The sequence below is a fragment of the Scyliorhinus canicula genome, chromosome 10 (genome assembly GCF_902713615.1).
Source record: "Scyliorhinus canicula chromosome 10, sScyCan1.1, whole genome shotgun sequence".
Classification (NCBI taxonomy): domain Eukaryota; kingdom Metazoa; phylum Chordata; class Chondrichthyes; order Carcharhiniformes; family Scyliorhinidae; genus Scyliorhinus; species Scyliorhinus canicula.
Genome location: NC_052155.1, coordinates 134,252,343 through 134,280,140, shown reverse-complemented (window position 1 = coordinate 134,280,140; position 27,798 = coordinate 134,252,343). Strand labels below are relative to the sequence as shown.

The 27,798-nt window shown below is 43.3% G+C and overlaps 1 protein-coding gene across 1 annotated transcript in view; it reads left to right on the top strand.

The window, feature by feature from the left end:
- The first annotated feature begins 6,121 nt into the window (after positions 1-6,121).
- The window catches only part of csmd3b (CUB and Sushi multiple domains 3b), a 2,394,280-nt gene continuing 2,372,603 nt past the window's right edge, over positions 6,122-27,798 (top strand). Inside the window, exon 1 of the mRNA XM_038809755.1 lies at positions 6,122-6,466. Within this exon, the coding sequence (XP_038665683.1) occupies positions 6,286-6,466 (181 nt within the window). The 5' untranslated portion in view covers positions 6,122-6,285. The remainder of the gene's footprint in view (positions 6,467-27,798) is intronic.

The following is a 27,798-nucleotide window of genomic DNA, read 5'->3' as shown; positions in this document are numbered from 1 at the left end:
CCTAAACACTTCTTCTCAGTTCTTTCATAAAGCAAGATTCAATCACTGACTGTTGTCAGGCAGGACACGGTCCCTGGCCAAATGCTTTGGTTGACAGTTAACCAATCAATCTAAGTTCCTCCAAACCTGGTTCCTAAGACCCACTCAGTCTGAGGAGTCTGGCTTCTCCGCTCAAAAAAAACCTGGGAACACATGAAAAACAGGCTGTTTCAACCTTGAGTCTTCTGCTTAAAGGTACATTCCAAATATGGGTCCGTGGATCAAAATAATAAAATAACATAAAAGAAATGGGAACAAAGGAAATAAGCAGGAAGGATTCTTACAGTAACATGTGCTGTGGATAAAGGGAAACCGGTGGATCTACTGTATTTAGATTCCTAGAAGGCATTTGATAAGGTGAGTCTTCAAAGGTTATTGAAGAAAATAAAAGTTCATGTTTCAGGATGTAACATATTGGCATGGATAGAAGATTGGCTGGTGAGCAGGAAGCAGAGAATAGGCATAAATGCGTATTTTCAGGTTGGCAGGAATGGGTTGCCAGAGAGGTTAGTGCTGGGACCTCAACTGTTTACAAATTACATAAATGACTTTGATGAAGGGATGGATGGAAGGGCTGCAGATTTTCTGATGACACAAAGAGAGGTAGGAAAGTAAGTTGTGAAGATTGCAAAAAGATATAGATAGGTTAAGTGAAAAGTAGGGTGGAGGCATGGGCTTAAGTAGCATGCTCTTTCCAAGGGCCGGTGCAGACTCGATGGGCTGAATGGCCTCTTTCGGCACTGTAAATTCTATGATCTATGAATGGGCCAAGATACAACTTTTGGAGCATAATGTGACAACATGTGACATTTCCATTTTGCCAGAATGAATAAAAAAACAATAATTTTATCTAAATGGTGAGACATTGCAAAGCTCTGAGGTGAAGAGGGATCTCTGTGTCCTCGGGCATGAATCACAAAAGGTGGGTATGCAGAAGCACAAGTAATTAGGAAAATAATTTACTGCAAGTTGAATTGAATACAAAAGTAGGAAGGGTTTTTACTTCAGTTGTGCTGGTCACTATTAAGACCACATTTGGAGTACTCTACAGTATTGGTCACTTTATTTAAGGAAGGATGTAAATCCATTGGAAGCCATTCAGAGAAGGTTTATTTGACCAATCAATATTTGATATGGACAGGTTGTCTTCTGAGGAACAATTGGGCTTGTATCCGTTGGAATTTGGCAGAGTAAGAGGCGACTTGATTGAAACATATAAGATAGTGAGGGGTCTTGACAGGCTGGATGTGGAGAGGATGTTTCCTCTTTTGGGAGACTCCAGAACTTGGGCTCAATGTTTAAAAATAAGGGGTCGCCCATTTAAATTGGAGATGAGTGAAAATGTTTTTACTCAGAGGGCTGTGTTCTTGAAAAGGCTGTGGAATCAGAGGACAACATTTTCCCAAAATTGCATTGGATCAGGCAGGAATAGCTGTGTGAAACTTATCGGCTTCACAGACGTCTTTCCTCAACTGATTAAAGGTCATTCTATATAATTTTGAAGTGCTGGTGGGAGGTTGGGGGGGGAATGGGTGGAAGTGGGTAAACACACCGATAAAGCCAGGATTCTGAGATTCAAAAGGTCCTCCCCTCCCGCACAAGATTGGGACCTCTCCATTGGTATCATCACCCCCCAGTATTGGGGCATACCTCCCACCTCCCGCATGCCAAGCATTGAGAACCCCCCCCCCCCCCCCCCCCCCCCCCCCCCCCACTCCACACTCCCCTCCCGAGAATTGGGGCACAACCTCAATGTCAACATTGTGGACCCATCCTGCTCTGTCATCGGGGCTCCCCACCTCTCCCCAACCTCAAGAGGCTGGTTCAGCACACTGGGCTAAATCACTGGCTTTTAAAGCAGACCAAGGCAGGCCAGCAGCACGGTTCAGTTCCCAAACTCCCCAAACAGGTGCCGGAATGTGGTGACTAGGGGCTTTTCACTGTAACTTCATTGAAGCCTACTGGTGACAATAAGCGAATTTCATTTCATTTTCTGCCACCATACATAATGGGAACCCCCTCCATTAGAGTGTTACCTCCTGCCAGAACCTCTTAAGCACTGCCCATTCAAGAGCCTGCTTGGCACTGGCCCTTGGTATTGCCCCCTTGGCACCATCCCCTTTTCACTGCCACCTGGCCCTGGGGGCAATGCTCAGTCTGGTCGCTCAACCCCCGGAGCCTCCAGGCACCTCTGTGTCCTTGGCGTGGCCATCGTGACCGTTTTTCACGTTTGAAAACCAATAGTGATTCACACCAGCCTGATGCCATGCCTTTGCGAGATTTAAGGGCCATATCGGGATTTGCAGGGGGCAGCGAGATCTCGCTCAGAGTCTTTGAATATTTTTTCACAATACGAAGTCTTACAACACCAGGTTAAAGTGCAACAGGTTTGGACTTTAACCTGGTGTTGTAAGACTTCTTACTGTGCTCACCCCAGACCAACGCCGGCATCTCCATATCAATACTTTTTCAGGCAGAGGTGGATAGACGTGAGGGGGAGCGGACGATGTGTTATGGGGATAGGTGGAATGCAGGTTGAAGGGTTATCAGATCAGCCATGTTCTTATTAAATGGCGGAGCAGGCTCGAGGGGCTGAATGGCCTATTCCTGCTCCTTGTTCGCATGTATAAATGGAAACGTGTAAGTTTCAAAAGAAAATTGGATATTTATTTCACAAAGAAACATTGCATAGTCAAAGAGCAAGCGAGGAGGACGGAACAGATGGGTTAAATGGCTTGTGTTTTGTGTTTCCAGGATTCCAAGCTGAAGCGGGAAGAACCATTCTGCTGATTTCCAGTGCAGGAGGATTGAACTTTGAAGAAAATTTGGAGAAAGTGGTTCTTCAGTTTTGGAAGGATCAGAAAGGACGTCAAATAAATTGGGCACATTAGTTGAAAATATATCACAATTGGACAAGAGTGCAAGTTCAAAATAAAATCTGGAGACTTTTAGCGAGATGCTCCTCTAACAAAGACGAATCAATATGTTCAATGGATTCCCAGGTTGGGTGATGGAGGCAGGACCCTGGGGATCGTTTAAGAACAGCTGCAAGCACTGATAAAAAAAAGGATGGGAACTTGTTTGCCGCAGAGATGAGTTTGCATGTTTTTTTCTGTATTAAAACCTGCAAAATGGGGTTTTGGGAAGCTCAGTAGGATTGCTTAACCTGTGCGGAGCAGCTAATGCGCGAACATCTCGAAGAAGGGAATATCATGCTTGTATCAGTGTGAAATGTACATTTGCAACACGAATATATCTGTGCGAAGCCATTGTGCTCGGCAGCGGCCCCTCTGGTCATTCAGCGATCCGCAGCACAATGATCAGTCACGGCATGTTAAACAGCACAAGGCATGGACTCGATGGACCATAGGCTTAAACAGTTCAAAGTGGAATATCAGTTAATTTTATTTCACAATACATCAATTTTCTTCAAGCCATATTAAATATATATAGGTAATGCTGTAAGGGCCTGAGCGTTGTTAATATTGCCAGCATCGATACATGTGGCTTCTTCATCTTTCTTACATGACCAGTTGTACATCAGGCAGAAAAATATGTTTAATTAAAAGACTCCTATAATTGCAGATATCCATCACCGAACGTCCATATTGTCAGCTCGCCCCTTAGAATTTGAGATAATAATTCGCCGATCACGTATGTGATTTTGTCCTGCGGTTTCTTCAATTAATCTATTAAGTAGCAAGTGGACCCTCCACTCGTTCGAGCGAGCGAGCAACAACGCTGGCTCCCTGTGCGCGTCTGGAAGGGAGTATTCTCAACAAAGTCACGAGGGCAAATAGTGCGTTTGGGGAGAGTTGAATAACTTGACGTGATGCACAACAGGGGAGAGAAACGGCTGCCGTGAAAGGCAACGAAATGGATTCCAGGATAGGAGAGCGAGCTGTGTGTGTTTCAGGCATGTGCGCCAAAGAAACGAGGCAGAAGGCGAGATGTTATAGCTGTGTTGGCGTGCTGCTTTAAAATAAGTCGAGAACATAGCTCTAGGCATGTATTTGATGTATACATCACAGAATGAGTAACAAGGAAAATCATGTTTTACCAACAGTGATTATATAATTGTTTTTTTTTTGTAGGTTTCAATCTCGTCAATCTGTTCCATGTAAACTTTCAAGTGAAGAAACACGCTAATAAGTTAAAGACAGCTATATTATCGAGGGAGACATGCATTTGAGGAAAAATGACAAAACGATTTCTGTAAATTGCGTATCAAACCAAGTTACATTGGAGCAATGGAAATGGGCCTAAGTGTGCCTCAGAATCGGCGAGCGGGGAGGGCTTGGGGATGTTGTGAGGAGGGAAGAGATTCACCAGAGGTTGCAGATGTTGCAGATGGACGGGGGGGGGGGGGGGGGGGGGGGGGGGGGGGGGGGGGTTGTTGCTGTTCAGTATGTCGGTGCTGACATGTTTATGAACGAATGGCGTAAATATCCAATAAGGGGTCCATTGCTCAGTACAATGTGTACGAATAGAAACACTGGGGTAAACCAGATAAACCAGATGGCAGAAGGAGACTAGCTTTACGCAGCACGTTGCGGTGTCCTGAAATGTTCTGCCTGAACGGGTGGCGGAAGCTGATTCAAAGGGAACTTTCGGAAGAGAATTGGACAAGCACTTGAAGAGTGGTTGCCAAAGAGCTAGGACCGGGACGATGGGCCGAATGGCCGCCCTTTTATGTTGTAATATTCTATGATTAAGAATGGGGGGGGGGGGGGGGGGGGGGCTTGCGACACAGTGGTAGAGTCCCTACCTGTGCACCAGAAGTTCCGGGTTCAATTCCAACGCCAGATTTGTCATGCAAAGGATGTTCCACCAACCAGTATTCCTCAAAAGGGGAGGGAAAAGCGTATCTGGTACGTTAAAAAATAATTAACAACCACCCACCGAAAATGTTGGACTGCAAACCATTCTCAGGAAAACGACTCTTCAGCTTTGTCCCCCTCCCCAAGTATTTTCATGAAACGTTTAAAATGCACGATGTATCCGACAGCGCTAAACTTCAGAAATATATCTTCTATCTTCTCTGCCACTCAAATCCATTCTCCGACTAGTTGCAAGTCCATTGGCGTCTTCGCAAAATTAAGTTTTGTTTTAAAAATGAACGTATTAAGTAAAGGCCCTGTGATGAAAGTGACCCCATTATTCGCCAACACCGTGTTCCCCAGGCAGGTGTCTGTGTGTTTGAAGGAATTTTAAACAGGAAATCTGAGCTGAAGGCGAGGATTGCTATCAGGTCATCGCTTCACGGCCTGTAGGTGGCACAAGTGTTCTTCTGTTGAACTCCTTTAACCCGTTAGGCGGAGGAACGAATGCAAACTCGAGCGGCACAGATTTTATCTTCAAGGGACATGGTCTTGCATGCGTCTGGGCATCGCGAGCATCTCACTTGCCAGGTGCAGGGAACAACCCTAGCACAAACTGAACATAGTCGAGGCGATGGAGACTGGAATGATGCTGATTGCCTCTTCCTGGGCTAAACAAACTTAAAAATGCGTTTATCCACCACCCCCCCCCCTCCCCCAGTGATGGTTAGAAGCTGACACACGGTCCCTCGACGCGACATGATTGTTTAATTGTATTAAGAAATCATCTCCAAATGATATATTGCTCGGATACTGTGATGGACGGAGGGTCTTTCCCCTCCTCTGCTATACCTAGAACGCAGTTTACACCAGAGATCGAATTAAGCCCCCCATCCCTTTTAATGTGCAGTATCTGATTTCTGTGTGATGTTTTAAATTATATTTGTGTGTTTTTTTGGAGGCACTGGCACGGCGTGTGGGCAATATCGATGGGCAGAGTGTATGAATGTTAAACATCTCTCCTTTCTAACGTTGGCACTTCGAAGTTAAATGCTTAATTACACGCCATGATTCCTTCCCTCCCCTCCCTCCTCCAGCCCCAAACCTTCTCCACCAACCCCCACCCCATCGGAGTTGGCTGGCTCCCAGCAGTTGGATTTTTCTCCCTCCCTCTCTTTAGTGGCACTCTCGCATTTCGACAGCCAAGGCAAGTGGGAAGGAGCCTGGAGTTTGTGCCCCTGTTGGCTGAGAGATGGTTGAGTCCTCGTTCAAGGTTGCTGTGGTATCCCAGAAACACATTCACTCGCAGTAGTGTTCGAGTGCCGCGGACCATACAAGGGAAACTCAGCGGCGACACACATACACACACACACAACACACACACTTCACCACAACACAGAGAGAGAGAGAGAAAATCACAACCAGTATGAAACCGGACTGCAAAATCCAGGGGATTTCGGCTGGAGATTGGTTAACATCCATTTTTCGGACGGGCTGTTGTAAATGCTGCAGGCACGGACTCTGTTTCCTCGGCAAGGAGATGGGGACGAGAAGTGGAGTTATATTTTCATACCTTGTCTTTTTATTGACGGTCACATGTGTGGAAGGTAGGTTTTGGCTTCTCCCCCCCCCCCTCCCCGCTCAACCCAACCCCCCACCCTTCTCCTACCCCCTCCCCTTCCCCGTTTCCTTGTCCCTCAGGCATGAGAGGGACATGGGAACCACCTGCGCGGAAGAATAGAGAGAGAGGGGAAAAAATAAGGAAGCGGAGGGAATTGGTGTTTTTGTTTTAAATCTGAAATGCTCGGAAACTGGCAGATTGCATTCGACTTGCCTGGGCTGGCGCTCAATGCAGTAATCGAGCTTAGGCTCAATAAATATTCTTGCAGAATGCTCAATGGGAGACGTGAGTTGCCTCAGAGATCCCTTAACTATTTGAATTTCGTGCAGTCGGTTATCAGATTCCAGCTAACACGGATTGGAAGGATGGTTTGTGAGGGGTGGTGGGGGGGGGGGGGGATTTCCTGGGTAAAAATGCTTAATGACGGTTTACAGTGTAGCGGTTTAATTTAACGTTCATTACTGACGCGTGTAACATCCAAGGTGCTGTGTTTTTCGGTCACATTTTGCACTCCCCACGTCGGGAGGTGCAGCCGTGGGTGTGAATGTGGCCGCTGGAGGTGTTTCTGTGCAGAGAGGGCTCGGGTTTCAGACCAGGCTTGACACGAATCGCTTAAGCCCTTTTTTTTTAATGAGACGTGTTTAGATCGAGCCCGCCGAATGGTATTGATAGGAGCGGAAGATGTCATGTTGCTAATGGAGCAAGATGAGAAATCACCGAATGGAGTCTTCTAAAGTCTAGCCCTGAATCGGAGACTGCGCTCAGGGGAGTTAGTTGCCCGAGTGGACAAGTAGCTGTCCCCAGTATTTGAAATCCAGCTCCGTGTAATGGTACCTTTCCAAAAATGTCCACCTTGCTGCTATGATAGGGGCACACCGATAACCCTTCACAAATAAAACTCTTGTTTGTCCAAGTATTCATTTGCGGGACCCCCCCCGCCAGCTGACCCCTGCACCGAAAATAATTCTGCATAATTTTTTTGGGAGGGGGGGGGGGGGGGGGGGGAAGGGGTCCATCATTTTGCAATGGAAGCAACAGTGGCAGAAATGACAAATGCATCTCTTGGTTTCCACTGAGTTTCCCGCGGCCGGCCAGAGATTCCATTCCCTGTCAAAATTCTGCCTGGCGATACTCTGTCGTCCCCGAGTCACTTTTCAGGTGTATTCTAGTCTGCTTTGAATTATCCCATGCTTGGGATTTATTTTTCTTTACCCTTCTCCCTCTCCTTCTCCTGGCACGCGCAGTATCGTCTTGAACTGGAATCAAATTGCTCCTGTATATAAAGTGGTTTATTGTCAGGCTTGCAGCTGGCTCTCGCAGTGAATAAAGCAGCGTTTTTGCCTTTCATTTCTGGTTTCATGCTTACTCGGGGTAAGGAGCGGGGGCAGCGGATGGGGTGGGGGAGGGAGTATATGAACGCGCACACTCCAACTTAATCTCACATGCACATTGCTATGGGGGCAAAGGAAAGGCGATCCTGATATGACCCTTTAGAGATGTAATCCATCAAAATGCTCTACATTTAACCCTCCCCCTCCACATAGCGATTGTCAATTGGAATAAACACATGATGGAGGCTTAATGTATAAATGTCAGATTACTCATTTTTTTTGTGTCAAAATCCAACACTTGTAACGCATCAACTATACCAGCCTTTTCAAGCCACAAGTTCACTGTGCACATTCAGCCCTTGATGGGGATGTGAATGACTTGAGATGTGAGAGTCTGCGAGATGATATCGGTGGGCGGGCACGGTGGTTCGCACTACTGCCTCACACCTCCAGGGTCCCAGGTTCAATTCCGACCTCGGGTCACTGTCTGTGCGGAGTCTGCATGTTCTACCCCTGTGTGCATGGGTTTCCTTCAGGTGCTCCGGTTTCCTCCCACAGTCCAAAAGATGTGCAGGGGTAGGTGGGTTGGCCATGATAAATTGCGCCTGAGTGCTCAAAAAGGCAAGGTGGGCTTAAGTAGGATGCTCTTTCCAATGGCCAGTATAGACTCGATTGGCCGAATGGACTCCTTCTGCACTGGAGGGATTATATGATTCTTTGATTACACTGGAAACACTTCCATGGCAGATCACACTAACTCTTGGGGGCTCTCAGTAAACTCTAATCTGTTTCAGTGAGGCTGCCTCCAGGAAGGGTCTCATTGATCTGATATCCCCCACTGATTGAACACACACAGCCCGTGCTAAGTTTGATGTTGTCAAAGAAGCGGGTTTCAGAGGAGACGAGCTGGGTAAAAATTGTTAGTTTGGAGCACAATATCGAGTGATTCAGGCCGTCTCGATGGACAGACACTATTATTGAAGAGAACACTGGATTCTGGTCTTCCGTTCCCGCCACAGAGCTTCCTATTTGTACCCATCGATTCTAACCATGGAATCTAACCGGGATTCCGCCGCTTTTACTTTTTTTCAGAACAAGTTTCCTTTCAAGTAAAGTTGATGTCGGGTCAGACATTGGTGGGGAGTGGATTGCTCCCAAGCGATGCCTTTCACACGCGAATGTATTAGCGTATCATTTATTTCCTCTTCCTACCACACTGCCCACTGTGTAATTAGAATATTTTTAAAACAACAATTTCATGGCAAATAGTCGGGTAAAATGTGACAGATAAATAATTCAGAACTTGGCTTTGCATCTCACCATCTCTCACTGAGATTCCTTGTGCATAACGCAAATGTGTACACATACATAGACAGTACATACAACACACACCAAGTCATAGATACTCAGTCTCGACTCGCATCAGCATGTGTACAAACACCACACACATGCAAACTCGGGTGCAACCCGACTTGCAGCTCCTGCAACGGTAACAACGCAAATCATTGATGCCAGACTCTCTTGGTTCTGATTTACGTGAGAAAGTCACCACGATGCACCACCTCATGACACATTACACAACCACACAGAAACACACGAGTTAATGGGAAGCCCTTTGGAAGGGGGGGGAGGGGGGGGGGGGGGAGGATAACAAAATGTGACCAGAAGGCACTGGAGGGTAAGCGGTGCTAGATGTGTGCAGAGAGTGAAGGGAGCAGTGAGATTCCGCTGACATGGGGGGGAATTCACCGTGGGGTGATATTCAGTATTTTACATCCAGGGAAAATAATCAGGGTTAGCAGATTTGCTCGCGAGAATGTTTTGGACAATCCGTCGTGCTTTGGTTTGGGAAGTACAGGCACATTTGAGGCTGTGGGTATGTCTTTGCTGATGGCTGTTGGTCAAGTCTATGCCCATTATTGCGATGTTAGTGCACGATTTCATTGCCGTGTTGTTGTTATTGTTGTTGTCTTTATGACGAGGTGGAAGTGCAGTTTCATTTCTTTCCCTTAAATAGTTAATTGAAAACGGAATAAAATCTTTTGACAAAAGAAATAACGTCAGTTTCACGTTTTGCGTCGCTGGTCTGAATGGACCTCAGCCACAACTGGACTTCAAGGAGGAAGGTCCAGTCAGCGAGGAACACACGGCTCCGAAGGGAATTCAATACGTTTTTTTGTTTGTTGTTGAGATGGGCGGAGAGCTGGGTCGAATCTTAGTTCATAATCTGTCATTGATTTTTTTTTAACCTTTTGAATAAATGCCATAGAAAGGGAAGAGGGAAGAGTTCCTGCGATGTTGGCTGGAGGTGGTGGGGGTGTGGGGTGGGGGTACCAGAACAGAGCACCAGTCGCTGGGGACTGATCCTCCGATCACTGGGAAGTCGCTTTATGCCATTCGACGTGGCAGGGTTCAAATTGCTAAGCAGCCTCCCTCCTACCGCAGTCATTAGCAGTTTAACTAATGGATTCAGCATCCGTCTTCTCTTCAGCCGTCACGGACGCGGTGTATGTGTATTTGTGTGTGTGTGTGTGTGTGTGCTCCCCCCCCCCCCCCCCCCCAAATCCATCAACTGCAATCTGCTGGACTGTCCCTCACTTCACTATCTATCAGCAGCACAGGTTCATTTCTTTACCAACTGCTGGCTTTCCTTCCACCTCCGCTAAGATCAGCATCTCACCTGGTGAATCTCCATTAAACAAATGTGTGTGCAAATAGAGGCAAGGGGGGGGGGGGGGGGGAGGAGAATGGCAAACAGGTTCATTTTCCCCGGGGGGGAGGGGGTCATGATGCGCTCCAATTCAATAATTCCTGTTAACACTGGTGCAGCTTCCCTCCGCTCCAAAAGACTTGAGGGGTCCTAGCTCTGTGCCAGCATTTGTGTCATCTCCAGCAACCCCATGTTGCCGCCATTGCAAACGTTATATGTACTGTAGACCTGCTTTGTGGTCCTGTGAGTGTGCCGTATGAAGTTATGGTAAGTGTGTGTGTGTGGCGGGGGTAGGGGCTTGCCAATCTCTCTGGAACATTCTGCAATGCTGTTCAAACCTCCATTAATAAAACCATGAAGAAAACTTTATTTCCCTGTACATTCTAACCATAGTAATGTGTATATGGGTTGTCTATACTGGCAGCTCATATATAATCCAATAGTATATAATGCATTCTTGGCGCAGTGAATGTTTGCTTTGGTTAGGGGAGGAGGGGGATATGCACACTTCGAGGCTATTCAATTGGAATAGTACAACTTTCAGTTCTATTTTCCGAAGGGCCTTTATTTGTATCGCACTTAACTCTTTACCGGCCCTCCTCCAGCAACAGTTCCTTACCCGCGTAAATAGTCAGCAGTGTTTCAATAATATATCTTATGGAGAGAAAGTCCTTCACAATTGCTGTAAAAAGGGTATTTTTCCAGTTCTTAATCTGCGAACGGTGTAAAAATGCATTTTCCGAGGTCTGTGCCTGAAAACATCTTAATGGCGGTATTATATCTTAAGCTGGTCCATTGCCTTTCTTTACATAGAAGCTCTTGTTTTTGAAAGGGTTCTCCGAACCAACATTTTTTTTCAATCAGCCTGACCCAACTACTATATTTTAACAGTATAAAATATTCCACTTTTCCAGTGGTAGAATTTCTTGTTTCAAAACATATTTTTTAAAAACCCCACAGACTTGGACTCCAGTGGCGCCTTTCCCGACCTCCGAACGGCTCAGTGTCTTACAACCAATAAAATCCAGACCACAATCAGTAAGAAAAAATAAAAATTACTCCTCAATACCGAACCCCATAATGCTGTGTACCTAGCCCCCTACGATACTCCCTGTACACAACTGCCTGGTAAAATTTGGCTCCAACTCCATCTACAAGTTTGCTGATGCCACGACCATAGTGGGTCGATCTCAAATAATGATGAGCCAGAATACAGGAGGGAGATAGAGAACCTAGTGGAGTGGTGCAATGGCAACAGTCTATCCCTCAATGCCAGCAAAACTAAAGGGCTGATCATTGACTTCAGGAATCAAAGTAATGTCCACAGCCCTTTCTGTATCAATGGGGTCAAGGTGGAGATGGTTCAGAGCTTCAAATTCCTAGGGTTGTACATCACCAAAAACCTGTCCTGGTTCACCCATGTCGATGCTACCACCAAGAAAGCACATCAGCACCTATACTTCCTCAGGAAACTAAGGAAATTCAGCATGTCCACCCTGACTCTTACCAACTTTTACAGATGCATCATGGAAAGCATCCTATGGCTGCATCACAGCCTGATATGGCAATTGCTCGGCCGAAGACCGCAAGAAACTTCAGATAATCATGAACTCAGGCCATCACATGCACATGCCTCCCATCCATTGACTCCATCTACACCTCCCGCTGTCTGGGGAAAGCGGGCAGCATAATTGAAGACCCATCCCGCCCGGCTTACTCACTCTTGCAACTTCTTCCATCGGGCAGGAGATAGAAAAGTCTGAGAACACGCACAGATTCAAAAACAGCTTCTTCCCAGCTGTTACCAGACTCCTAAACAACCCTCTTATGAACTGACCTGATTAGGGTTATGACCTGTATACTTCATCTAATGCCTGTGTCTATGTATTGAGATTGTGGAACTTGTGTTGCCCTATTATATATTTTCTTTTTATTTTATTTTATTTTCATGTACTAAATGATTTGTTTTGAGCTGCTCGCAGAAAATACTTTTCACTGTACCTCGGTACACATGACAATAAACAATCCAATCCAATCCATTTGAAGTGCTTTAATGTTGGAAAATATGCTTCTGCCCTCCGCAGCTGATAGGGCAAGTCTATTTTCCTGTCAAGGCCAGTGGCTGGTTGATAAGAGATGTGCTTCTGCTGGGACTGGGGACGGGGTGGGGGGGGTGTGTGCTAATCTTTCATTTTCTTTTTTCTCCTCCTTCAGTTCCTCTTTCCCTGCTCCTATTTAGGCCTCAGCACAACTGGGCCATTGTAAACCATGTATGACGTATTGTTGATCTGAATTGCGACTGGAATAGCCTATTATCACTGCCACCAGCGGTAATCATTACTTATAACTGTAAATCCAGACTCCATCTATTCACCTGATACCCGCCGCCATTAGAGTCAGATTGATCGCAATGAATCGCATTTTATATATTTTATATAAAATATTCATGGCAAAGCAACGTTTGCGAGGATTTAAAAAGGCTCTGGTTGATTTTCAGTGCACTTGTTTTTCAGTGCCTCACTATACCTTTCAGCTGGTGGTGGTTGATGGGTTTATGAAACCTGCAAGGTTGGGAAGGTGATATGTGGGCTGAGTGGATAGATGCCAGCCAACAGTTTGCTCTCCCTACAGCGGGTTGACATGCAGTGATTAATTCAGTGGCGGGTTAGACCTCACGCCACCCTATGGCAGATCCCACTTGCAATATATTTGCATGCCATGAATTTGCATTTGCATAAAACCTTTAAAAACTAATACATCCCACCGTCAAGCTAAAGTCAGTGGTGCACGGAAACCTGGTAACATCTGGCTCATGTTCATTTTAAAATGACGCACAGTAACGCAGATTTGTGCGGTTGTGCCTGAGGTCAGCAGGTTTTCTTGAACTCTGCAGCGTAAGGAAAACGAGTTAGGATGGACACTTGGAAGCCAGCAAGGTCAAGTCTGGGGAGAGGAATGGAATTGTGGAGTGGCGTCGGGTGCATGGCGGTGTGGCATCCAAGGTGTTGTGGGTCATTTAGTCAAAGGTAAGAAAATTAAGGGCCTGAAGCATAGGGTTATAACTATCCACACATGGATCCATCTCCAGGTGTTGGTTGGCAATGTCCCCCCAGGGTTTTCAGTTCACCTGCAACATTCCAATTATCCTTGTTGAGAGTGACCACAGACAAATTGTCTTTTACAATGCATAGAAGGTAGAGTCAGTTGAGCCTGCTAGTTCAGCTGTGCCCAACAGAGTGGTGAGTACAAGTTGGACACTAACTTATACATTCAATAAAGAACAAAGGGAAAAAACACAACATGGTTTCTTCCACAGCAGAGACATGCCAGTAACTCCCCCCATTTTAACTATCAATGCATGCCAACCATGAGACATACCAGTACATTTAGTTCTCTGACTAAACTAGTCACAACAAATAACAATGATGCACACACGAATAAAATGGAACTAATGTAATGTGAAATACTTACAAGTGAAATTTAAATTTGAAATACACACGTGCCATCTATGTGTCCTCATAAGTCTTATGTTAATGGAAATGGATTTGGGCAGGAATGTTGTAGCTGGGATGAAGAACCTGCCTGTTGGTTCAGAAGGCTCTTTTATAGCCTGTCTATACCTGCTGCATTGTCAGCTGACAGTGGGCTTTCCCACTGAAAAGCTTTCCCCACTGCGTGATCACATGTGTCTCCCATGCAGAGCGCCAGCACTTTAAATTTCAATTTGAATCACATGGAACCAGCAAAAAGCAAGAGGATGTGAATGGCACGTACTGCCTGGCCCACCATTGGGAATGGTTAAAATTCCTTAATGCATCTCAGGTACTTACCATCCTCTGTGTAGGAATATATGGTGGCACAGTGATTAGCACTGCTGTGTCACAACACCAGCGACCCGGGTTCGGTTGCCACCTTAATGTGACTGTGGAGTTTGAACATTCTCTCAGTATCTCCGTAGGTTTCCTTCCAAAGATATGCAGGTTTGGTGGGATTCCAGATATCGATAGGATACTCTTTCGAAGGTTCAGTGCAGACTTGATGGGCTGAATAGCCTCCTTCTGCACTGTAGGGATCTATGGTATAGAATTCATATGTTCAAATATTTAACTCTATCTATAGCTTCCTCTAAGACCCCATCCTTTTCAGCTTTCCCTGAGCACTATTCATCAACTGCATCCAGCACACCATCTCTGACAGCTTGTATTCACTGCCTTCCCTTCACCAATTTAGTTCAGAGACTTTAATTATTTGAAACCTTTTCCCCACTCTTATGATTCATTGTTCCTTCCTTCTGTCTTCACAACCTTCTGAAAACACATATCTGGATAACGCTTCCACAAAGGCTTGGCATCTTCTCCTTTTCTATGCAAACACATTGTGTTAACATTGCATTTTACCTTATTTATCAAACAAAATGAGAAAATACTTATTAATAATGAAGTTCAATCATGATAAAGTCAAATGATGCTTTTTAGAGGAAATTGGCATCAATTTAGTATTCAGATTTGGATATTGGTGATTTGGGAAAATTATTGAAATGCAAGGTCTGGAAAAATTGTAGTGAGTGGTGTACTCTGCTCATTGTCTCTGACATTACATTATTTTTATGTTTCTTTGATGGATATCTGAAGATATGGATTCCATTCATCTGCCTTATAATGACAATAATGAACCATTAGAATTTGTTTAAAATAGTCCAGTGGCAGCATGACATTATGTGTCTACAAAGTAACATAAGTGAAAATTGTACCAAAATAAATGTTATTCAATGGGTTTTCAGGCTGAAATTATGATATCATATTGACTAGAAGGTGGTAACAATGAAGATTATTTTCTTTTGACCGGCTCAAATGATATCATAAACTGTTACACGAAGACCAAAATCTATCTGATGCTTCAGATTGAATTGCAGAGTCCCTGCAATTAATTATATGCTGCTTTTTTAAATTTGTGATCAAATTATGAAATGTCACCATAGACAACTGTGGATCTGTGCTTGGAAATTGTAAAAGAGATTTAGATGAATACACTTCATGATATGCATTCACTAAATTTGGCATAATGATATCTTGATATTGTGGTAATTTGACAAACAAATATTAAGATTAATGAAAACATTCCCACAGGTGGTAAATTATTGAAATGGGAGTTCATGTAAGATTCAGATAAACCTGACAAAACAACTTTATTTAACAAGTTGTAGTACTGTACAGTTTCAACGTTTACTATACAGGCATATTTGGCACTGTATATAATTAGTTCAATAACTACTGTGTGCAATTTACTGCTTCTACTTGGAATTGTCAACAGTGTTGAAGTTTATGTAGATTCTGCATCTGCAGTGAACTTTTTTCATAAATGTTAAAGCTTTGAGATGGTATATTTCATTCACTTGTGGATTTAGGTATTAAACCTGGCAGCTGAAAACGTTGAATTTTGACACAGAACTGTATAGAAAGTTAATTGTGAGATTGCACATGAATAAATTAGAACTGACTAGATACACAAAGTATAGCTAAGCAAACTTATCTGCGGGGAAACAAAACAATGCTTCCTTCACTAATAAAATAAAACTATTCAAAACTCAGTTGTGCAGACCTTCTCTCATGTGAAGCAAAGCTACTGTGTCAAAAAACATTGCGCACTACAGGGTAGACATTCATGTAATTAAACCTCATGCACAAAGGGTTAACATGTTCATACTATATTTTATCTGCTTATCTTTCATTATACATATTTCATTCTGTTTTCTTTGAAGGATTAACGGTTGTGTGAATTACTGTTCTACAAATACAGTAAACATGTCAATATGTGTATTTGTTTATTGAAATTTGTATTCTTGTTTTGATCATTTGATCTGTTAATGAAAAGCCTTACTGGATTTTTACAAATGGCAGCTCACATGCATTGATGTAGAGCTGGGAATAAAAATATATAACAATAGATTATTCACTACTATTCACTATTCACAACACCCTATGCTGCTCTTGCTCATATATTTGCTTTGTTTGGCCCCTTGTTCCTCACTGCAACCAATCACTGTTTGTCGATGTACCATTTGTCAATGTTCTCTGTTGATTATTCTTTTGTCTACTATGTACGCACTGTATATGTTCCCTCGGCCGCAGAAAAATACTTTTCATTGTACTTTGGTACATGTGACAATAAATCAAATCAACCAATCAATCAGATATCAAATATGTGTACAAAATATTAGGGGCAGCACGGTGACGTCGTGGTTAGCACTGCTGCCTCACGGCACTGAGGACCCGGGATCAATGTGTCAATGTGGAGTTTGCACAGTCTCCCTAAGTTTGCATGTGTCTAACCTCACAACCCAAAATGATGTGTAGGCCAGCTGTTAAAAATCTAACTTTTAAAAAAGATGTTCTGATGATACAGGCACCTCAGCATAAGTTAAGAGTTATATCATTTTAGCTCTACCACTGTACCGAATGCAGTCAAACATCACATGGCTTTCTGATTATTCTGTTATGTGATTTGAAAAAGGAATAGTACTTGTCTTTTAGAATTTCTTTTGTTTATACCCATTGTGGTGATGGATGCATTTGATTTTCCAAGGTTAAGAAAAGCTGTGCTCTAATAATTTGTCTACCTCAAAACACTGAACAGTTCCTTCTGCAGCTCTGGTGTGAGTCTTTGGGTGGGATTTTCCAGCCCCACCCCTCCAACAGGAATGTCTGGTCCACCGGCCCCGCTGAATGTCAAATCTCCTATGACAGGTCCTGCCACGACAGGGCTGGAAGATCCAGGCCAAACTTGTGTTTTCCATGCAAATCCTCTTTGTTCTTCCTTCATGTGTGCTCTGCCTGAGTACAGGCTATCAGCCTGAGTTGCTTCATGCTGAGTTGTTTCTATGGGTAAAGTTTGCCAGAGGTGGTTTGCCTTCCACCACCAATCATTTCTGTGGTCTCTGTTATCGATTGCCAATCGAAAACAAATTCATGCCAGTTTGGACAGCTTGAAGTCAAAAATTCCTGGCAATAACTAATTTCACTCAATGCTTTAAAACTAGAGGGCAATGGATACTCATTTTAACAGCTTGTGTTGGATTTGAACCCAACTCTCAAAGCTAAAGGCAGTGTCATGCAGAATTACATGGAATATACAGCATTCTAAAAGAGGCCATTCAGCCCAACTAAAAAGTTCTGGCATTTATACTTCACATGAATTCCCTTCCATGCCATCTCCAATAAGGGAGAATCAAACCATCACCCTTTGACATTCCATGGCATTACCATCACTGCATCCCCCACTATCAACATCTTGGGGGTTACCATTGATCACAAACTGAACAGAACTAGTTATGTAAATATTGTGGTTACAAGGTCAGGTCAGAGGCTTAGAATCCTGTGGTGAATTTCTCACCTCCTGACTCCCCAAAGCCTGTCCACCGCCTACAAGGCACAAGTCAGGAATTTGATGGAACACTCCCATTTGCCTGGATAAGTACAGCTCCAACAACAAGAAGCTTGACACCATCCAGGAAAAAGCAACCCACTTGATTAGTACCCCTTCCATAAATATTCACTCCCTCCACCACCAATGCACAAAAGTAACAGTGTGTACCATCTACAAGATGCACTGCAGCAGTTCACCAAAGTACCTTTGGCAGCACCTTTCAAACCCATGACCACTACCATCTAGAAGGACAGTGGCAGCAGATAGCTGGCAACACCACCATCTGGAAGTTCCCTCCAAGTCACTCGCCATCCTGACTTGGAAATATATAACCGTTTATTCACTGTCGCTGGGTCAAATTCCTGGAACTTCCTCCTAATAGCACAGTGAGTGTACCTATACCAGTGGTTCAAGAAGGCAGCTCACCAGAACCCTCTCAAAGGCAATTAGGGATGGGCAATAAATGCTGGGCTAGCTCGTGAAGTCCACATCCAGTAAAAAAAAAATATTTTAAATGAGCATATCTTTCTATTCCCTTTTATCATGTGTATTCATCCAGTTTCCTTTTGAAAGAACCTAAGCTAGTTGGCTCAATCATTTGCTGCAGCAGTTAGTTCTATATTATAACAAATCCTTAAATAGATTTCAAGTTATTTTCTTATTGGATTTATTCGTAACTATTTTGTATTTATACCTGCTAATTATGGATTCTCACAGTGACATTAATTGGTTGAATGTTGTAGTAGAGGGTCTATTCTGCTGTGGGGCCTGAAAGAGGGAGGTGAAATTGCTTTACTGGGTTGCTGGAGGCCCGTTTTGCAGGTGACATCCAAATAACAGATTACTGCTGCTGCTGCTATGCAATCAATTGTTGGAAAATCGTATGAGAATAGATTGTTGATTGAGGGCCAGAGCAAGCACGGGGTCTCTTTCTGTGCAGAAACACTCTAAGGGGTGACATTTTTCCATATTTCCTGACTAAAACCAGCATTTGAGGCCAGCATGGTGGCACAGTGGTTAGCATTGCTGCCTCACGACGCCAAGGTCCCATGTTCGATCTTGGCTCTGAGTCACTGTCCGTGTAGAGTTTGCACATTCTTTCCGTGTTTGCATGGTTTTCGCCCCCACAACCCAAAGATGTGCAGGGTAGATGAATTGGCCATGCTAAATTGCCTATTGGTTGGAAAATATGAATTGGGTACTCTAAATTTATTTTTAAAAAAGCAAACCAGCGTGTATCTCTTCAGCTGCACAGCCGAGTTTTTAGACCAGATTTTCTGGCACTGTGAAAAAAAATTCAGTGTGGTTTACTCCATCAGTTTGGTGGGGCGGGGCCCCTGCCAACTTTAGAGGCTGCCCTGATTAGCAAAGAAAGTAAACCTCCTACCACCCCCATGGACTGGGAAGATCCCTCAAGCATCCGGGGTCCCCCTCCCCCCCCACTACCACAGCACAAGCAACGGGGCTCGCAACCTCCTCCCCAATACAGCACAACCTACTACCCCGAACAACTATAATTCCCTCCCCTCCCTCAAGGGGCTCCCCAGAATGTCCACCATGGCACTGCCCCCAGCACAGGTTGGCAATGCCAGGTTGGCACAGCTATGGGTCAGTGCCAAACTGTGCCAGGACAATGCCAACCTATGCCAGGATACAGTGTTGATCTGTGCCAGGGTAGTGCCAGGGCACTACCCAAGCATGCCCCTCTTCCCCCAGCGGCTGTACGTACCTTTGCTCCCCCAGGGGGATCCCCTCGACTGATTCACACCTTTATAAACTTGTTGTAAACCTCATCGACAATTCATTGAAGGAATCATGTGGCAGGACGGTGCTTGCTAATTATACTATAATTAATTAAAAGTTATTATAATGAGATTTGCGCCGCGTCTGAGCAGGAAATTTATTTACATCACCGGTGAGAATATCGTTTTTCCGATTCTTGCGAGATTTTGAGTCCACACCGCCGTTCACGCTGATGGCAAATGCGGACACAAAATCACCTCTTATGATTACATGACTGGAAGGACAGTGGCCCGCACCCTCATGGGCATGTCGGCTCAGTCAGTAAACTGGAATCTCAAGAAATGTGTTAGCGCCTCTACTAGCTGTGGGCACTGCTGATGCTGCATCACCAAGGTGAAGATTTATCAATGCAGAGGCACCCTTCAAGATATGTGAGTTATTCTGAGGAAGCCAGGACCAGAGAGGCAGGGTGGGGTGATTCAGGAGTCATTTTATTTCCAATGTTGGAGAATGTGACATGGAGGTAGCCATTGGCACCAGGAAAGCCCTCCATGTATCATGAATGCTTATTAAGGTGCAGCACATTACCCTCACCCCACCATGAACCAACGAGGAGATTGACGGGTTTTACCTGACCGTCTCCCCAAACGGCGGCAAGTCTTCCAACACAGTCAAAATGCCTATAGAGGTAGAAAGCAATCATTAATTATGTCAAATTGTGTTTATATTGGTGACCCGACGAGCAGCAGCACTAATGAGTTTCCCGACAATGTCATGGCGGAAGGAAAATGGTAGCTTTCCCTCCCGATGCCTTCCTCCACCTTGTTCCTAGCCCTCCAAGTCCTCCAATCTCCCAACAAATCTTCAAAGGACTGAGAAATCTCGCCATTTTCTCCAGATCCACCCTGTCCAACCTAGTCATAATTTAAAGAACTCTCTCGGGTTACCTCAAAATGTTTTGTTTCCGAAAGGAAAATCACCTTGTTCAATCTTTCCTGATAGCTGTGAATTCTGATTCCATCCTTGTGAATATTATTTGCACTTTCTCCAGTGCTTCTATGCCTTTTTTATAGCATGGAGACCAGAACTGTGAATAGTCCTTAATGTGAAACTTCACCAGGATCCTATACAAGTCTACTATAAATTCACTGCTTTGAATTCTATATCAGTAGAATAAAATCCCAATATTTTCTTGGCATTTTACTTGTTTTGTAGACTAGTGATGCTGCTTTTAATGACATATGCAACTATATCCCTGGATCGCTTTTCTCTTTGATCTTACTTTAATTTTAATTTATTTTGTAGTGCGCAGGTGATTTTATTTTATTTCCACATTAAAATATATTACCTCACATTTCTCTACGTAAAGTTAATTTGCTACGTAACTCCCCAGACTGCAAGTTTTCAAAGGTTTCTTGTATTATGCTGCATCCTTCCACACTGTTCGTTTTTACTGGAAGAATCCTATCCATGTTGGTGTCATTCACATATTGAGTTATTTGTTTCTAAGTCCAGTTTATCAATGCAAATGAATATCACATTCTAGCCTCATCTGCTTTGAACAACTGCCTTTTAAATTCACTACTTTTTAGTTTTTAGTCAGATTGCTATCCATTCAGCTATTTGTTTCCTGACTCAACATTATCAATGTTTGACATGAAGCTGCTGTGTAGTATGTCATCAAAGGTCTTTCAAAAATACAAGTATAGAACAGCTATTATATTATCCTTACCACTTGCCCTTACCACTTCATTATATTCTATTTGGTTAGTTAAGCATGACTTGGTCTTCAAACTAAAGGCTGACTATTTTCTTTTCAGATTTTCTGCTTCCAAATGTTCTTCTATTACTTATTTTACTATTGATTTCATTACTGTTCCTGTCACGTTAAACCGACCCTGCTGCAGTTCCCACATTTTGATCTAATTCCTTTTTAGTTTTGCTAGTTTATTAATTAATATCCCATTTCTTTCTGAACTGTATTAATATTTTAAAACTCGGTCTTCAGTGAAGCATTTATTTTATCACTTTCTATAATAAAAACTGAGACTGAAATTCTTATTCGATACCTCTACCACGTGTATGATCGCCTCTTGGATTATCTTGCACAAGGCCCTATTGCTACTTTTCCTTTATTTTTATGTCCACAGAACACTTCATAATTTTTTTAGATTTCCTGATCATATGATTTTGCAATTTCTCTACACTGATCCAAACGTGGGTTGCCTAGATTCTCAATGATCCATAAGAGGATTCTGGTACCTTCCAGATCTCCTTCTGTCTCGAGACTCCTGGAATTTTCTTTGTTTGTTAAATTATTATTTTTGTTACAGAAATAAGACATATTAGGGTAGAAACTGGTTCTCACTGTGCCTATTATACAGACATAAAAGAGGACAGAATGCATCAATTTTAAGTCACAATACGTGCCTCCAAGGATTCCTGGATACTGTCAAATCCAAAGGGTGATTGTGGCATTTTTCAAACGTTCAGCCAGTTCCAAGAATTAACATTACCTCTTTTATATATGCTAATGAGTGGCATAAGCTCTGTTTAAGGATAATGATCAAAAAAATTAGGCTGACATTGGAAATCTAGTTCTGGTCACCTTACTTTGGGCATAATGTATGGGATCTGAAGAAGATGCAGAGGAGATTTACCAGAATAGTTCCAGAATGCAGGATTTTAACGAAAAGGTTAGGTCGGAGAAGATGGGTTTCTTCTCCTCGGAGTAAAGGAGATGGAGGGAACATTTTATAGAAATACACATGACTATGAGAAAATTTAATAAGGTGGACAAAAAAAAGCTGTTCCCATTAGCTGATGGTACAAGGACCGGGGGGATACAGATTTGAAAAAAAGAAGTGAGATGGCTTTCATTGGACTTTCCCTTCCCAACAATGGGTCCCTCAATCAAGCACTAAGTCCCTTTGAATGAGGGACCATCTCCTCTCCTACTGGGAGCCCATAATCACCTTGCACAGATTTTATGGTCATGCTGCCTACATGGTGAATCAGTGGGATGAGGCCTCAAAGTGGCTATTAGTTGCTGACCTAAGGGCCTAAATTGGCAGCATGGTAGGAAAGGCATCCATGGGTATTCCTGCCACAGACTTGAGTGTCTCATCAGCTTCCCCCCATCCAATTGAATACCCCCTGCTCTCAAACTCACTATGGGGGAGGGCATTAAATTCGGCCTGACCCTATGACTCAGCTCCATTATGTGTAGGTAGATATAATGAAATGAATCAATTTTTGATTGAAAATGATGTGTTAACAATAATAAAAAGGAAACATTGTGTCATATTTGTTATTCACAGACTGTGTATTGCCTATTAACTCATCATCTTTCTTCATTTGGTGACATTAATCCAATGGTTATGTTGGATTCCCTTGAAGATGTACTTCCATGTCATAGTTTACCAATGACATGTGTTATGGGCTATGGTTTAGAGAACCCCAAAGTGTATCATGGAGTTCATCTGACCCACAACTTTGAATAGATTGTGGTATGGGGAGCACATGGCCCACTTTACAGTTGTGGTACAGCAGAAATGGAAAAGTATTTTCTTAAAGCAAAACAATGTTTATTCTAAGAACTCAAGTTAACCTTTCTAAAACATACAGTGAACATCTTAGCAACTATTAATTCAAATACAACCCCCAAGGAATGCAACACTAAGTAATCCTTAAGCTGTCATTTTAACATCCATATGACTTAAAAAGAAAATTTTAAACAGAAGCACATCAGGTTAAAGTGACTACTGAGAGTAGTTATTAGTTTTAAATCACCAATGGATCGATTTACAGTTTTTATAGTACAGAGAGAGACTCTAATACACCTTCTGGCTGTGACTGCAGCTATCCAGCTCTGAAAACGAAACTAAAACACACCCTGTAGCAAACAGCCTAAAGCAAAAGTAAAAAGCTGACAGACAGCCCAGCTCTACCCACTCTCTGACATCACTGTAGTAATAAACACCCATTTCTTAAAGGTACGTTCACTACAGATATTTATATACACACCCATTTACAAACACCCATTTCTTATAGGTACTCTCACATGACACATGATTGAAAACTTTCATTTCTAAATGCTAAAAAATTGATAACTTTTGTTCATTAAGGTCATAACAATCACTCAACATCATTGGAGTGCTAGTTATTCTGAACAAATTAACTGTCTTTTCTGAGTAAAATAATTTGCTACCTTTCCTTTATAATATAAACTAACGATGGTTTGGGAAAGTTGAATTCAACGAGTAGACAGAGCTTTGCTCATTATGAACACATCAGAGATCCAGCCATACATCTCAATTTCTGATATATGCCCTCAAATGTGCATTGAAGATGAAAATGTGCCCCAAGGTGGTGTAATGGGTAAATCACATTGCTATTTCATCTTTGTAATGCACCTCAGAGATTTTGACTGCTGTTTTCTTCTCACTGGCTGCTGAAAGGTTCTTACAAGTGTTTGATTATTTTTAACCCAGATGCCAAGGAGCCGTGCTCCGAAAGCTCGTGTTTGAAACAAACCTGTTGGACTTTAACCTGGTGTTGTAAGACTTCTTAATGTGCAAAATGATTGACGTAAATAGGCAATCTCACTCAGAAATTCTACCAATGGCTGATGTGAGAAGTGGAAAAAACGGCATTAATACAATTGGGAGTGCACTACTAAGGTTATATTTATGGCACATTTATGGAGAAAAGCTGAGAGAGCTTTATTTTGCATCTGGTCCATGTTTAAATGCTGAATGTTTCATGCTGACTTTGGTTAAAAGTAGGAAAGTATTCCATTGTCTGAGACTGACATGTTGTACCACAACCATGAAAAGTGTAAACAAAGTGCATTTGTTCTCACTAAAAATAATATAACAATTGTAATTCAGCCAAATGAAGATAATTACACAGGAATAAGTGACATTAACCTGCATTTTTTTCTGAAAATCACTCAATATGTGGGTAGGCAGCTTTGTGAATGGTGATCCATCATGTCAGATTCTTGCCCATAGAATCCATACAGTGCAGAAGAAGGCTATTTGGCTCATTGTGTTTGCACCGAGCCTCTGAAAGAACAATCTACCTTGACCCACTACTCTGCCCTATCCCGGTAACCCAGCTTATTGATCATGGCCAAGTGGCCTAACCTGAACATCTTTGGACACTAAGGGGCAATTAATCATGGCCAATCCACCGAACCTGCATACCTTTGGACTGTGGGAGGTAACCGGAGTACCCGGAGGAAACCCACGCAGACACGGGGAGAATGTGAAAACTCCACACGGATAGTCACCCGAGGCCAGAATCGAATCTGGGTCCCTGGCACTGTGAGGCAGCAGTGCTAACCACTATGCCAAAGTGCCTCCCACTTTGGCATCTGTCCAGTTATTCCTGGTGAACAAAAAAAACAGCCTAAATTAAGTGAGTGTATTTAAATGAGTTGTTAATAATTTAGTGAAATCATGTACTCTTTCCTTGGGAGTCGGAGAGGTGGTGGACCTGCGAAGGAGCAGCCTGGGGCATCTACAGAGAAATCGGGACCGTGATTTGAGGCCTACGCTTACCTTGGGAGTCAGCTGCCCAGAACCGGCCCACGCTGAGTTCATAAGGAGAATGATAAAAAACAGATGGTGTTATCACAGGAAAACCGTACAGTTAGGGACTATCTTTAAATTGCTGTAAGTTAGAAACACATTTCATTTTTAAAGAAGTAGCTATACTTGGATTTAAGTGAAAAACATGAGGAATAAGGGAAAGTCAGGGCCAATATAATAAAGTAATGCAAGTAAACCAAAGTAAAATAACTTTACTTCCCTTACTTTAGCTTTAAGACATGGCAGGGCAGCTCGGTCAAGTGGACTGTGAAGCTTGTGCCATGTGGGAAGTCATGGACACGACTGGTCTCCTGGATGACCACATGTGCAGGAAGTGCTGCCAGCTGCAGAATCTTGAGTTCTGGGTTTCAGAGCTCACGCGGTGGCTGGAGTAACTGTGGCACATCCGTGAGGATGAGAGCTACATAGGTAGCACATTCAAGAGAGATGGTCACACCACAGCATAGGAGCATGGAGGCTGAACGGGAATGCATAACTGCCATGCAGTCCAAGAGAACTAGATAGTGAGTGCAAGAGTCTCCCGGGGTCTTGCTCACAAATTGATTTTCCATTTTGGAAGCTTATGGAGCCACTAGCTCCTCCAAAGAGTGCAGTCAGAGCAAAGTTTGTGGCACCACTTTGTGGCTGTACAGGAGAAGAGGAAGAAGAAGGGAAGAGCAATAGTGACAGGGGATTTGTTAGAGGAACAGGCTGGTGTTTCTGTGGTTGTAAACATGACTCCAGGATGGCCTGTTGCTTCCCCGATGCCAGGGTTAAGGATGTCACAGAGCTGCTGCAGGGCATTCTCCTGGGGGAGGGTGAACAACCAGAGGTCATAGTCTGTAATGGTGCAAATGACTTAGGTAGGAAGGGGGATAGTACTCTGCAATTGGAATTTGGGGAGTTAGTTAGAAAATTAGCAAGCAGGACCTCAAATGTCACCATCTCTGGATTACATCCAGCGCAAGTGAGTACAGAAATAAGAAGGTAAGGCAGATGATGCATGGCTGGAGAGGTGGTGCTGGAAGGAGAGCTTCAGATTCCTAGGACACTGGGACTGGCTCTGTGAAAGATGGCAACGGTTCAAACTGGACTTGAACTGAGCCAGCACTGATCTCCTCACAGGGCGTTTTTCTAGTGAGAATATATAGTGTTATAACCTGCCTGATTGCTACTGGCTGGGGACTATTGCCTATTCCACAATCCTTAGTGAGTATGAGCTCCCCAATGAGGAGAGCGGAGAAATCATTAGCAGAGTCACCTGCATCAATAGATCTGGAGCGCCCAGCAGCTCCCTGGATGAAAAAGGAGATAGAAATTAAGGTAACGAAGAAAAGGTATGCTTATGACAGGTGTCAGGTAGACATAGCAGTTGATAATCAAGAGGAATATGAAAGGTTTAGAGGGGAGGTGAAAAGGAATATAAGAGAAGTGAAGAGGGATTATGAGAAAAGGCAGACAGCCAACATAAAGGTGAATCCCAGATTCTTCTCTTAGCATATAAATAATAAGAGTGTGGTAAAAGGAGGAATAGGGCCAATTAGAAAAATAAAAGGGAATGTACACATGCAGGCACAGTATGGCTGAGATATTAAATCAATGCTTTGCATCTGCCTTTACCGCGACGGTAGATGTTACCCAGGCCATGGTGACCGAGGAGAAACCCTGTCACTAGATGTATTCAAAACTGATAAGGAGGTAGTGTTGAGTAAACTGTTGTTAGCTAAATTTGACAAGGCACTGGGACTGGACAAGATGCATCCAAGGATTTTGACGGAAGTGAGAGTTGAACTTCCAGGGGCACTGACAATAATCTTTTGGTCTTCCCTAGATTCAGGGAAGGTGCCAGAGGACTGGAGAATTGCAAACAATATGCCATTGTTAAAAAACAATTGCAAGCATAAGCCCAGCAATTTCAGACCCGTTCATTTGATTTTAGTGGTGGGGAAGCTTATAAAAATGATTATTTGAGATAGAATTAACAATCACATGGAAAAATATGGGTTGATTGGGCAGAGCTAACATGAATTTCTAATGGGTAAATCATGTTCAACTAACTTTCTGGACTATTTTGAAGAGGTAACAGAGAGGAATGATGAGGGTGATGCTGTTGGAGTGGTGTACATGGACTTCCAAAATATAGTGCCACACAAGAGACTTGTGGGAAGCATCACAGCTCATGGGATAAAAGGGACAGTAGCAGTTGGACACAAAATTGGCTGAGTAATAAGAAAGGAATTTCTGGAGTGTAGAGTGTTTCTGGACCAGTACGTTGAGGAATCAATAAGGGAACAGCCATCTTGGACTGGGTGTTGTGCAATGAGAAAGAATTAGTTGGCAATCTAGTTGTGAGAGAACCCTTGTGGATGAGTGACCTAGTACGATAGAATTTTTTATCAAGGTGGATAGTGAGGTAGTTGCTTTTGAGATCAGGGTCCTGAATCTGAATGAAGGTAACTATGATGGTGTGAGGCATAAGCTGGCTATGATGGACAGTGAAACATTAGTGAAAGGA